Source organism: Panthera uncia, chromosome A2 (genome assembly GCF_023721935.1).
Source record: "Panthera uncia isolate 11264 chromosome A2, Puncia_PCG_1.0, whole genome shotgun sequence".
Taxonomy (NCBI): Eukaryota; Metazoa; Chordata; class Mammalia; order Carnivora; family Felidae; genus Panthera; species Panthera uncia.
The window spans coordinates 4,455,930-4,469,438 of NC_064816.1; the positions used below are offsets into that span (position 1 = coordinate 4,455,930).

Genomic DNA, 13,509 nt, shown 5'->3' on the forward strand with positions numbered 1-13,509 from the left:
CAAAATAAATAAAAAAACATTAAAAAAAATTCTTTTGGTTTTTATTTATTTTGAGAGAGAGAGAGAGAGAGAGAGAGAGAGAGAGAAAGAGAAAGAGAGAAAGAGAGGCTGTGAATGGGGAAGGGGCAGAGAGAGAGAGAGGGACACAGAATCCGGAGCAGGCTCCAGGCTCTGAGCTGTCAGCACAGAGCCCGATGCAGGGCTTGAACCCAGGAGCCGTGAGATCATGACCTGAGCCGAAGACGGATGCTCAACCGACTGAGCCACCCAGGCGCCCCAACATTTAAAAAAAAAACCTTAAAAAACGAAACAAAACCAGACTGGCCCATGGCCTGTGAGCTTCTTGGCTGAGTGATGCCATCAGAAGGGGGCCCTTTGGCCTCGGTATCTGTGTATCTTCCTTCCTGGTTGGTCAGGTTCCTAGGAGATGGGCCTTTTACTGTCGCATCTTCCCAGTCCTGGGTGCTGAGTGGGGGTGGTGAGGGCTGCGGTGGGGACATTTCAGCTCCTGCATTCAGGGGCACCGGTGTACTTAACGCTCTGGTGTCCAGGGTGACTCTTGGACCTTAGCTGCCACCCATCACACTCTCTTTCGGAGCCCTGGGGGGTGGGGTGGCCGCCAACCACCGTGCCTTGGGGGATGGTGATGGCGGCATTGTGCCAGAGAGATCATTTTGGCTCCCCAGCCTGCTGGCTGACAATTTTGGCTTAGTTTTCGAAAACAACTGCTCTAGCTGTGACCGCGCTGGGGTTTCGGGAAAAAGCACAGTGTACCCGGTGCTGGGCTCATCATCTCTGCCCAGAGTGACGCTGGAACGGAAAGTGAGCGTCAAGAAGGTGTCCCCTGCCTGCCGGTCTGGGGAAAGAACATTCCGGCGGCAAGTGCCCGGTATGATGCAGTGGCCTGGAGGGCTCATCCCCACCGAGACTCCTCAGAGACTCCAGAGTTTACGCTCCCAGAGCGTCAGCAGGTCTAGCTTGTGGTGCTATAATTTGCATAACTAACAAATCCCTAGGTGCTGCTGCTGGTTCGGGTATCACACCTTATAAACCACTCACACCGGAAGCACTTAGCACCTGTGCACCAACAACGGCCAGTGTCATCGTTTTCTTCCCCTAATTCCCCAGGGAGGCCCAATACAACAAGACAGAAGGCAGGGGCGTGCCATCGTATACTTAACTCAGTTGAACCAGCATAACCCCCCTTCCCACCCCCTGCATTTCCTGGCTGCCCAAGCAGGGCCGAGATCAGGTGTCCTGCGGGCCCTCCCAGTTCCCACAGGGAAAGTGAGGCCTGCAGAGGGTCAGAGGATTGGCGTGGCCACCCGGGCCGGGCCGGTCAGGGCAGAGCAGGGCTTTTGTAGGAGCTCAGGACTTTTCCAGGGCCGCCCGTCTCTTAATGAACGGTGGCTTCCTCTTTTGGGGCCGAGTTTTGGCCCCTGCTCCGCTCCTCCTCCCGCCTCCGCCTCCGCCTCCGCCTCTACCAGGGACAGCGAATGGGAAATTTGAGTTTCCTCTGCTTTAGCCAGGGCTGGCTCTTCCCTACAAGGGGGATTTCTCTACCTGGACTCTCCAGCCTTCTGCCTGCGGGGTCCAGAGGGGGCCCCTGCCGGGAAGCGCCCAGGTGGGTGGGTGGGGGCAAGATGGGGAAGGCCCAAGGCTCCCCGGGAAGGTGAGGGAGGGTTGTGGGGGGGGGGGGGGGCTGGCTGTCCTCTGACCCCTCCGCAGATATGCTGGATTTAGGGGAGCGCTGCGGGGCGAGGGCCTAGGGAGTGGCAAGAAGGAAGGGAAAGAGACAGAGACTGAGAAACAGAAAATCAGAGAGGCAGAGGCCTAGAGAGACAGGGGGAGTCACGGGGAGACAGAAGCAGACGCACGGAAATAATGAGGCCGAGAGACGGAAAGATCCCGCGCGACCTCCTACGGAGACAGTGGTCAGATAAAGAGCGAGCGAGAGGGGCACAGGGAAAAGAGGCGGTGCAGAGGTACAAAGAGACACCCAGAGAGACAGAGAGGTGGAGAGAGATCGCCGGGAGGCACGGGAGACAAGTAGGGACGAAGAGGAAACGGCGGGCTGGCCCTCGGAGGGCGAGAAAGGAGAAGGAGAGTGGAGATTCAGAGAAGAGAAAGTTAGGGAAACTTCGCACGGAAGGCCGAGGGGGGCGGGACGCCGGGATCCCCACCCGCCCCGCCCCGGAAAACGCGGCTTCCGGAGGGTCGCTATAAAGCGCGGCGCCCCGGGCCCGGCTGCAGCCGCTCGCCGCCGGCCATGTGCCCCCGCGCCGACGCCGTCCCGGACCCCGAGGCCCAGCGGCCGCCCGCGCCCCCCGGCCCCGCCTGCCGCCCGCTGCCCTGGGCCCTCAGCGTCGCGCTGCTGCTGCTGCTGCTCGCCGGCACCTGCGCCGCCTGCTGGCTCAGCGCCTGGGTCGCGCCCGCGGCCTCCGCGGCGCCCGGCCCCAGCCTCCCCCGCGTCCCCGAGCAGCCGCCCGACGCCCGCGCCCGCCTCCCCGACTCTCCGCAGGTGAGATGCGCCCCAGCCCCGGGGCCCCCGAGCGCACCCCTTGCTTCCGCAGGACTTCGCGGGGGCCCCTCCCGGCGGCACCCCGTCTGCATCCCGGGCCCCGGACCCCGAGGGCTAGTCACCTCGAACCGCTGAGGGGACTCAGGCTCTTTCTCAGCTCCCGGAGGACCTCGGTTTTTCTCCCGCACCCTTGGGGTATCCCCCTGTCCCTCCCCAGGGGTCCCCCGGAGGGTTCCTCTCCTCTTTACTGAACCACGAGGTTCTGCCCGGGCAGACCCCAGGGCTTGGGGCCAGCTTGAGCCACCAGCCTGGGGTGTGCGTGTGCGCTCCTGCTGAACGTTTGGAGCCCGCGGCGGGGCGAGGGCGGGGGGCTCAAGGCCTGCGCGGACCCCGGGGACCCCCCTCCCCCGCTCTCCCGGGACTGCGGCAGCGGGAGGGGGGGGCCTGCATCCCACTTTCCGCCTTTCCTCTTCGCAGGCCGTGTTCGCGCAGCTGGTGGCCCAAGATGGTGAGTGTCCTGCGTCATTCCCTTTGGGGGGGGGGCGTGGGGGCCGGGGGTGGCCAGGAGGCTGAGGAACCCTCGGGAGAGGGAGGCCTCCACTCCCCCCATCTGGCCCTCTTCCCCCCACTCTCTAAGAGCTGTCCCCTCACCTCTTTGAACCTTCTCTGTCTTTATGACCTTCCCATGACCCTCTCTGGGTGCCGCTTTTCTTCTTCTGACCTCCAAATGTGCCTACCTCAGACGCCCGCACCCCCACCCCTGCCGTGGCACCTGTGGCTTGATCCCACAGACCCCAGCCTGCTCTTGTCTCTCCCACTGGGTTCCCCGAGGTCCTGACTTTCCTCTCCTTCTCCCCCGGTTCCCTTTGCTGCTTCTGGAGACCTCCTTCTAACCTCTTTCCCCTTCCAGACGCTTCCTCCCTATTCTTCCCTCCCTCCCCCTTCCCCTTCCCCTCCCCCCCCCCCCCCCCCCTTCCCACCCCCCCCCCCCCCCCTCCCCCTCTGTCTTCTCCCGCTTCCTGAGCCCCTCCCCCCACCACCTCTCCCTCCACCTCCTCCCTCTCTGAGGCGCCTCCCCCTGCCCCTCAGATCCCCCCCTGCCCTCCCTGGCCAAACCCCTTCCTTCCCTTACCAGCCTCACCTCCCTCTGGGAACCTCTTCCTTCCAAGACCTCCCCAGCGCCCCTCCCCAGGCCTGCACCTCTGCCCCCCAGCAGTGCTCAGCCAACCTCCCCTCTTCTTCCTCCCTCCTTCAGTACAGCTGACTGAAGGGCCCCTGCGCTGGTACAGCGACCCAGCCCTGGCAGGGGTGTTCCTGGGGCCTGGCCTGAGCTACGACCAGCACTCGCGGGAGCTGATGGTGGCAGAGCCTGGCGTCTACTATGTTTTCTTGCACCTGAAGCTGCAGCGGGTGGTATCCAGCTTCGGCTCGGGCTCTGTCTCCGTTGCCCTGCACCTGCAGCCCCTGGGCACTGGGGCTGCGGCCCTGGCCCTGACCTTGGACCTGCCGCCTCCATCCTCCAAAGCCCCGGACTCAGCCTCTGGTTTCCGAAGCAGCCTGCTGCACCTGGGCCCAGGCCAGCGCCTGGGCGTTCACCTGCGCGCAGAGGCGGGGGCACACCCTGCCTGGCAGCTTGCACAGGGCGCCACGATCTTGGGCCTCTTCCGAGTGGCCACCAAAGTCCCTGCTGGACTCTCCCTGCCGCCATGGCCCATTGACACTGGGCCCGGGTACCCCCCGCCGGACAGAGAATGAATGCTGCCTTCTTTCACCGGGGCTCTTGGTGACGCCCGGCCACTCTACCTCACCCGGCTTGGCAGGGGTCCCCGCTGCTGACCCCCTCCTCGAGGACTCTCCAATGGGACTCTCTCCCACTCCTGCCTCAAGTCGAACTTTTGGTATTTATTCTGAGCCTGAGCTCAACGGCGTACTTTATATTAGTCCACTGTATTAATCCATTCAATGTATATTTATTGAACATCTTCTATAGGCCAGGCCCTGTGCAGGGCTGGAGACAGAGCAGCAAACAACAGGAAAAAACAACTATTTATGTCAATATGTGAGAAATAAAGACTCATCCACAGCCCTGCTGCGGCTTTCGAGGGGCTAGTCTTTGGGGGTCCGTGTGACTACGCCATGTGACCTTCACGCATGGAGTTTGTTTTGAGCATCTCCTGTGTCGTCAGACACTGTTTGAGATGTTGGGGATGCGGCCCTGAGCAGGCCAGATAGCCCAGCTTTTGCCAAGCTGGCCGTCAGGTATGCCCGCTTGACCCTGTTAACCATGACGGCGTGCGACCCCGTATGACCAGACCACGTGGGGGGCATGAGGTGGGGCGTGGCACGGGGTTAAACAATACTTACAAACTTAATGACTACGAAATATTGAGGCTTTGTTGCATGCCAGGCAGCATGAGTTACCTTCTATGAGACCTAACTATCCTATATTTTAGGGATTTCTTTCCCATCTTATTATTATTTGGGCTCCTGAAGTCACCTACTTCTTGTATCTGTGGCGGAGGTGCCGTGGAACGCCATTCTGCAGGACCTGGCTTGCCGACTGTGTTCCGTGACCTCACGCTGGTAACTTAAAATCAGCCAAGAGGCATCTGCCTGCAAATGCTTCAGGTCGGCTTCATGTGTTGTGTGTGGATCATCCGTTTAAGACAGCGATGGAGAAAATGATGTTAAACATGTAGATTATGCTTAAAAGCGTGTCCTGTCTTGGGCTGTTGCGTTGTGAATAGCACACGGAAAATTGAGGAAGTCTTGTGTTTTCGGACCATTTATCGGATTTAGCAAAGATGTTGCTCAACATGACTGGCAAGCCAGTGAGCGTGGACATCTTTGTCATCCCAGGCCATCTGCGTCTTTAAAGGAACAGGATCAACCAATATTCAGTTGTCACTTGGAATCCCGGGTGGCTCTGGGGACAGGAGTGGGAAAAATCAAGGGAGGTCATCTGTCAGAATTGACTATGGAGTTTGCAATGAAAAGTATTTTATATATGTATTTTGCAGATTCTGTGCTGCACATTTTTGCCAACAAAGTTGATAATAAATGCACATAGTCATTTTCCCCCCTCTGGAGAGCTGGTTGTTAGGCATTTGCTAGGACACCAGTGTCTCCGGGCCAGGCCAGCTCCCCCAGCCCCATAACGTCCCCACCATGTAGGTCTGCCTGCTGGTCAACACAAACCAGCTGGATCTCAGCGTGTTTTTTATTTTTTTAAATTTCTTATTTTTTTTTTAATGTTTTTATTTTTGAGAGAGAGACAGAGAGAGCAAGCTGGGGAAGGGCAGAGAGGGAGACACAATCCAAAGCAGGCTCCTGGCTCTGAGCTGTCAGCACAGAGCCCATTGCGGGGCTTGAACCCACCAACCGTGAGATCATGACCTGAGCTGAAGTCCCACGCTTAACTGACAGAGCCACCCAGGCACCCCTGAATCTTGGCTTCTTATGCAGGATGAAAGGGGCTGGGGTGGGCAGAGAAGTCCCCACAGAGCAGATGACCTGGAGGGGCCTTAGGAGGAGGTAAGGGAATGAGGGAGGCAGAGTTGGGAGAGTGGCCTGCACTGGCCAGACGGGGGTTGTGGGATGGGCAGTGAGGCTGCGGGTGTGGAGGCGAATGCCGTTTGCCTGACCCACTTCTACCCGTCCTCAAAGAGTCCCTCCTGAGTGGGCAGAACTGGCATTGAGCTGACACCTGTGAATGTCCCCCCCTCCCCCCATATTGGCAATGAAATTATGAAACGAATTGGTTGTTCTGCGAAAAGGAAGCAAGTGCAAAATGACCTCTAAAGGCCCGAGGAGCTGTTAAGACGGGAGAAAAAGGTCTGCCAGTCCAGCTCCATGAGAAACGGTTTATTAAGGGGGCTTACAGGCAGAAGGCCGTTTGGAGTGGCTTTGGAAACCCCCACCTCCTGTCAGACCTGCTGGAGGCTGGGAGTCCATAGTGGGGGGGGGGGCACTCAGGAGGAGCATGTTTGAGTCATGCACCAGAGCTGATCAAGGACCTCCCATACTCAAGGGTGTGGTTAAATAAAAGGGAAAGAGTGTGTGTGTGTGTGTGGGGGGGGGCGCACTTCACAGTGATCATTGTGGCCGTTTGTCCAAGATCGCTTTAGTCTGGGTGACATGCTGGCAAATGCCTGTTACCGCCTGCCCCCATTGCTAGATGCTTCCTCTGGACTTCCGCCCTTGCCGTCCAAAACCTTGCCCTTGGTGCACCTCCAGGGTTGTTGGGGGAAGGGCGCTTCCCAGAACCCTTGGTCCAGGGGCCAGCTTCCGGCTACCCTGGAAGCCCGGTTGTTGCCTATTTTGAGTAGCACCCGGTGACGCCAGTCCTCTGGGGCAGCTGATTGGGCCGGAGTGGACACATGACTCGAGCTGGGCCAATCACGTCCCCTGCACAGGAACAGGGGCAGGCCTGGCTCTACCGAGGGTATTGATCAGGAGTCACAGAAGCGTGGAGGGAGCCACGTGCAGACACAGAAAGGGGGAAGGAAGATGTATGGGGATTCGCAGATGAGACCAAAGAGCCCTAGAGAGACAGAGGAGCTACCTAGGTTCCCTACTTGTCTCTTCCAGGTGATGTGGGGAAACCCTAGTGGCGTTCGTTTCCTGGGGCTGCTCCAACAAAGTGCCATAAACTGGGTGGCTTAAAGCACCAGATAATTACTGTCTGCCAGTCCTGGAGGCCAGAAGTCCGAATTCGAGGTGTTGGCAAGGCCATGCTCTCTCCAACAGCCCTGCCTCTTCCAGCTTCTGGTGGGTGCTGGCCCTCCTTGGCGTTCCTTTCCTGGCTACCGACGTTACTCTCATCTCTGCCTCTATTGTGGCATGACTGGTTCCCTTCTGTGTGTCTCGTGTTTCTCTTCTGTTTGTATAAGGACACTGCTCTTGCTGGAGGGAGAGCGTCCAACTTCCTACTTCAGTATAACCTCATCTTAATTTAACTGGTAATATCTGCAAAGACCCTATATCCAAATAAGGTCACACTCTCAGGTTCCAGAAAGGACATGAACACCCGACACCCCACCCCACCCCACCCCCGTGGCGGCGGCGGTGAGGGGGGGCGACATTATTCAACCCAGTACATTTAGTATCTACCCTTAGCAGCCATGAGAAACTTGGGTGCCCTCCCATGAATTTCCTTCTGGGGTGGGTTCTGTTCCTTGCTGCTGGAGGATGCAGGCCTTCAAGGTTGTTGGTGCCTTTCTTGGTAGTTTTGGGGTCTGAGAGTCTGTCCTACTTCCTGGGTTATTTGGGTCTGGGCGTGTCCCACGACAAGGATACTTAGGCCGCATAATGTCGTAGGATGTTACCAATACCCAAGGTATACAGATGGAATTCGACAACAGTAACAGTAATTACAGCTGACATTTATTAATGCTTACTGTTCCCAGGCACTAATTGCTTTGCAAAGACTCCAGCAGAAAGCTACTATTTTATTTTAATTCTCATTTTACAGGCAAAGAAACGAAGGCCGAGGGAGGTTAGCCCAAGATCAGACAGCTAATAACAGAGTGGTTGACAGTGTGAGTTGTAGAACCAGGCTTCCTGGAGCCCTAGTCACTTCCAAGTGACCTCATAGAATACAGAAAAGTTGGGGTCGAATAGTGTCCCCCCCCCCCCATTCATATGTGGAAGCCCTACCTGCTCAGGACCTCAGAATGTGACTGTATTTGGAGATAGGGTCTTTACAGAGGTAATTGTGTTGAAAGGAGGTCATTAGGCTTGGCCCTAATCCAGTATGACTGGCATCCTTGTAAAAAGGGGAAATTTGGAGATAGACACACACACACACACACACACACACACAGGGAGAATGCCATGTGATGGTGAGGAGGCACATCGATAAACCAAGGCCTGGGACAGACCCCTGCCTTGCAGCCTCAGAGAGAACCAGTCCTGACCACACTTTGATTTTGGACTTTTGGTCTCCGGAACCGTGAGGGAATAAATGTTTTGTTTAAGACACCCACTTTGTGCTACTTTGTTGTGATAGCCCTAGCCAACTGATACAGATGGTTACAGGATTCCGTTGCCTTTAAGAGACACTTAATGCACAGTGCCAGGCTCTTGATAAGCACTCGATACATTTCACACCAACTCACACATGGAATTCTACAGTGACATATGGGTGTGTGACAAAGAAACAATGGAATGCCTGAATGGCTCAGTCCATTAAGTGTCCAACTCTTGATTTCGGCTCAGGTCATGAGCTCATGGTTCATGAAATAGACCCCTTCATCGGGCTCTGTGCTGACAGTGTGGAGCCTGCTTGGGATTCTCTCTCTCTATCCCTCCTCTGCTAGTGCTCTCTCATCTCTCTCTCTCTTTCAAAAATAAACTTAAAAAGAAAACAAGAACAAAGGAGAGGGGGTACAATGGCACATCTGTGATGTCATAAAGACACCCTTGCCAAGATAGGGGTTATAAAGTTACAAAGACAATTCTAGAAAGATGTGGTGTTGCAAAGACAACCACAGAGGGGCGCCTGGGTGGCTCAGTCAGGGCTCCCGTCTTGATGATCTCTTGGTTGGTTGTGCAATCTAGCTCCATGTTGGGCTCTGCGTTGAGTGTGGAGCCTGCTTAATAATCTCCCTCTGCTGCTCCCCTGCTCGCTCTCTCTCTCTCTCTCAAAAAATAAAATAAAAACAAAAATAAAAAAGCCTAAAAAAAAAAAAAAAGACGACCATGGATTCATAGTCTTGCATCCACAACTCTAAAATCCCCAAACAGAAAAATCTTCATAAACGCCTTCAGCAGCCCAAATGGACTGAACTCATGTGAATGTGTTTATGATTTTTACTTATTCCTTAGCTCAAATATTCCTATAATAGGGATGTTAGTATGCCTGATTAATGGGTGCTGTTCCAGAAGCCTGTGGTGTGTGGTGGTAATATATGTATAATATATACTGTATGAGTCCCCTTTAATATGAGGTCATATATGGTACGAGTCTGCTTTATTACTCACACAAAACCACTGCTGATTCTTCTGGCCACCAAATCTGTGGAGGCTTTTCCTGACACCAATAAGCAATTCTCAGCCACCAGCAAGGAGTCATCAGAGTCCCCTTCCCCCACCCCCCGGAGTCACCTCGTAGAACAAAGATGCTGCTAGTCTTTTATTTTAGGAATTTACTAGAGTTTACAAGCCCTGTGTTGGAGGTGAGGTCAGATATATAGAGATAGATATCTAGATATCTGTCTATATCTCTACCTATCTATCTATTACCAGTGTAAATACTGGATTCCAAAACATTTGACTTCTAGGGTTTGGGATCAGGGATTGTGGAGTTGTATGAGAGAGTGGGATGTAAATCCAGACCCTTCACAAGAGGTGGGACGTACAAAGTGGTGATGGCCCACCCACACCATCCCAGGGGCAGGACCCTTTGGAGGGGGGTTTCCTGGCTGAGGGTTCTCAGACTTTTCAAGTGCAGTTTCCAACCTCTCTGCAAAGAGTCAAGGCTCTTCTCATCTCTCTCTTGCTTCCCTCAGTCTCTGACTCAGTCTGCCAGGAAACCTCTGCTACCCAGGATGGGTGTGGGTCTGAAGACACTGAGCAGAGACCCTGCACCCTCCCATCTCCCCACCAGCAGCGTTGTGGGATGAATTTGCAGTGATGGAAGCTGAGTGGAAAGCCTGAAGCCTTGCAGCAGCTTCCCGTGTGTGTGTGTGTGTGTGTGTGTGCGTGTGCTGGGAGCAGTATGGTGAGGAAGGAGCAGAGATGGGTCACAGAGCATTTTTGAAAATGATGTTCAGAATACTTAACGTGAGAGCTACCCTGTTAACAATATCGGAAGTGCACAACACTTCCCCTTGTCAGCTACAGGCATAACATTGTACAGGGGAAGTCTAGAACGTCTTCGTCTTGCATTACAGACCCTCTGCCCCCACTGAATGTGAACAATTACCCAGTTGCCCCTGGGGTCAGATTTCTACGAATCTGACGACTTTAGATACCACATACCAAGAAAATCTTCGGTATTTGTCTTACAGTCTGTGTCTGTCTTACTTCACTTAGTATAATGTCTTCCAGGTTCATCTGTGTTGCTGCAAGGGGCAGGGTTTCCTTTTCTTTTTAAAAAATTGTTAACTTTTTTTTTTTTTTTTGAGAGACAGAGCACAAGCATGGAGGGGCAGAGAGAGAGGAAGACACAGAATCCAAAGCAGACTCTAGGCTCCGAGCTGTCAGTTCAGCGCAGAGCCCGACACGGGGCTTGTACCCACAAACGATGAGATCATGACCTGAGCCCAAGTCAGATGCTCAGCCAGCAGAGCCACCCAGGTGCCCCTCCTTCTCTTTTAGGGCTGAGTGGTATCCCATGATATGGCTACACCACATTTTCATTATCTGTCAGGAGTCATTTAGGTTGTTCCCAGATCTTGGCCATTGTGAATGATGCTTCAGTGAACATGAGAGTGTAGATATTTCTTGGGGAATCCTGATTTCAACTCTCTTGGATATATACCAGGAAGTGGAATTGCTGGGTCATACAGAGGGTGCATTTTTAGACTCACACAGAGCTGAGTTCAAGCCCTCATTCTGCCAGTGCTAGCTAAGCTGTGCACCCTTGTGCAAGTGCATTGACCTCTCTGTGCCTAGTGTGTCTTCAACTGTAAAATTGGAAAACATTTTGTGTCTCATGGGCATTTGGGAGTATCCAGTCAGCGAATGGGTTTAATAGCATAGTGCCTTGTACTTCACTCAAAATATGGGAGCTATTATCAGTTGGGTCACAGAGAGACGATATCAAAGGTCCCAGGTGCATCAGGCAAAGAGAAGGTTTGGGGAAGTGAGTTCCAGGTGGGCAGGGCAGCATATACAAAAGCCAGAGGTAGGAGAGTGACCACAACAGTGTGAAACGGGGGGAAGGGATTAGACCATACCAGCTCGAGGATGCCAGCCAGTTTTACCCTGAGCATAATGGAGTGTTAGGAATACAAGAGGTCAGATTAGCTTTTTGACTAGATGTCTGTGGCAGGGATGTCAAATTACAATGAAAAGCAGAGAGTAGAGGCAAGGAGGCCCATGGGATTACTCGGCCGAGAGAAAGCAGGAGGTTTGGGATGGAGTGTTAGGTCTGAAGATGGAGAGGGAGTGTGTGCATATAAGAGAGAGATAGAAAGGAACAGGAGTTCCAAAGCTTTGAATATGGGCCAGAGGGAGGAGGAAGAGAAGCCAAGACTTGTGGCTCGTGCAACTAAGAGGTATTTAGGGATTTGGGGACCCTGGAAACTCATAGGTCACTTTGGGATGAATGGAATTTCCACGTGCCTCTGAGGTGGCCATGTGGGAATATTAAGTTGGTTCTGCGGCTATGCAAGCTCTTTGGCTAGGATGGAGATTTAAGAGTTGTTGGTATATTTATATAAAGGATGTTTGGGGCAAGGATGAGATGTCTTAGAATAACAAGTGAAGAGGTAACAGAAAAGAGGGTCTCAGATCAAGCACTGAGGAACTTCAATATGTAATGGTTCAGTAGGTGGTCAGATGTGCACAAAAGCCTGCGAGGGGAGCAGCCAGACAAGAAAGAGGAAAGTCAAGATCCCAAGGAATGTGCTTCAAAGGAGGAAGCTGTGCTCAAAGATATCTGATAGTGCAAAGAGTCCGTTAAGATGAGAACCAAAAATATCCTCCAGAGTTTGAATCATCAAAATCATGAGTGGTTAACTCTTCTCAGGGGCATAAATGAATGAATCAAGTTGCATCAGAGTGGCTTGAGAAATTAGTGACAAGCTAAGACTTTGAGATGGCCTCTACAGGCAACTTCTTTTAAAGAAGTAAGTATTTGGGGCGCCTGGGTGGCTCAGTCGGTTAAGTGCCTGACTTTGGCTCAGGTCATGATCTCACAGTTTGTGGGTTTGAGCCCCGCGTCGGGCTCTGTGCTGACAGCTCAGAGCCTGGAGCCTGCTTCGGATTCTGCGTCTCCTTCTCTCTCTGCCCCTCCCCTGCTCATGCTCTGTCTCTCTCTGTCTCAAAAGTAAATAAACATTAAAAAATTTAAAGGAGTAAGTATTTGGAGCTCACTTTGGCAGCATAGACACTAAAACTGGAAGGATACAGAGAAGACTGGCATGCAACCTGCGTAAGGGTGATGTGCAAATTCGAGAAGCATTCCATAATAGAAGAAAGAGTATTTGGGAATAATTTCAGATTTCAAGAAAAGTTACATGAATAAAAAGGGTAGAAAGAACAACCACATACCCTTCATCCAGATGCATCCGTTGTTAACATTTTGTCCCATTTTCTTCACCATTCGCTCCCCCCCGGCCCCTATACAAGAATATAAACTGGAAGTATTTATTTAAGATGAGTCAGACAAGAACAAGATTATTAAGAAACAAACCCAGAGGAAACCAAAACCTCAAAGGCTGGGGCAGTTCTAGGAAATTCCAAATGTGGTGTGAGTGGATTCAAGAAATAGGAGGAAGTTTTGGGGTATTTATCAAGGTGATTACTTAGAAAGAAACACAAGAGGGTGAGGGGATTGGACAAAATGGAGGAAGAGGAGTGGGAGATAGAGGTTTCCAGTTATGGAATGAATAAATTGTGGGGATGAAAAGCACAGCATAAAGAATATTGTCAATGTTGTTGTGATAGCATTGCATGCTGACAGGTGGTGGCTGCACTTGTGCTGAGCAAAGTGTAAGACACAGACTTATTGCATCACTATGTTGTGCATCTGAAACTAGTGTAACATTGGGTGTCAACTATACTCAAGAAAGAGAAAGAGAAAAAGAAAGGAGAAAGAAGGAAGGAAGGAAGGAAGGAGAAAGAAAGAAAGAGAAAGAAAGAAAGAAGAAAGGAAGGAAGGAAAGAAGGAAGGAAAGAAGGAAGAAGAAAGAAAGAAAGGAAGGAAGAAAGGAAAGAAAGAAGGAAGAAGAAAGAAAGAGAAAGAAAGAAGAAAGGAAGGAAGGAAAGAAAGAAGGAAAGAAGGAAGGAAAGAAGGAAGAAGAAAGAAAGGAAGGAAG

The 13,509-nt window shown here is 52.7% G+C and overlaps 1 protein-coding gene and 1 non-coding gene across 2 annotated transcripts; both read left to right on the plus strand.

Moving 5' to 3' along the window:
- Positions 1-2,269: 2,269 nt before the first annotated feature.
- Positions 2,270-4,297, plus strand: TNFSF9 (TNF superfamily member 9). Its single transcript, XM_049639753.1, has 3 exons — positions 2,270-2,521; positions 2,999-3,029; positions 3,777-4,297. Exons 1-3 carry the CDS (start codon positions 2,270-2,272, stop codon positions 4,274-4,276), a joined length of 783 nt encoding a protein of 260 aa, XP_049495710.1. The 3' UTR covers positions 4,277-4,297.
- Positions 4,298-12,557: 8,260 nt separating this feature from the next.
- On the plus strand, positions 12,558-12,664 carry LOC125931128 (U6 spliceosomal RNA). Its single transcript, XR_007460384.1, has one exon. It is a non-coding gene; the product is annotated as a U6 spliceosomal RNA (small nuclear RNA).
- Positions 12,665-13,509: the final 845 nt, after the last annotated feature.

Excerpts from the sequence above, each read along its gene's own strand:
- TNFSF9 (XM_049639753.1), top strand. The coding sequence starts at position 2,270 with ATGTGCCCCCGCGCCGACGCCGTCCCGGACCCCGAGGCCCAGCGGCCG. Across the intron at positions 2,522-2,998 it reads GCCTCCCCGACTCTCCGCAG|GCCGTGTTCGCGCAGCTGGT; the intron begins GTGAGATGCGCC and ends TCCTCTTCGCAG. Across the intron at positions 3,030-3,776 it reads GCAGCTGGTGGCCCAAGATG|TACAGCTGACTGAAGGGCCC; the intron begins GTGAGTGTCCTG and ends TCCCTCCTTCAG.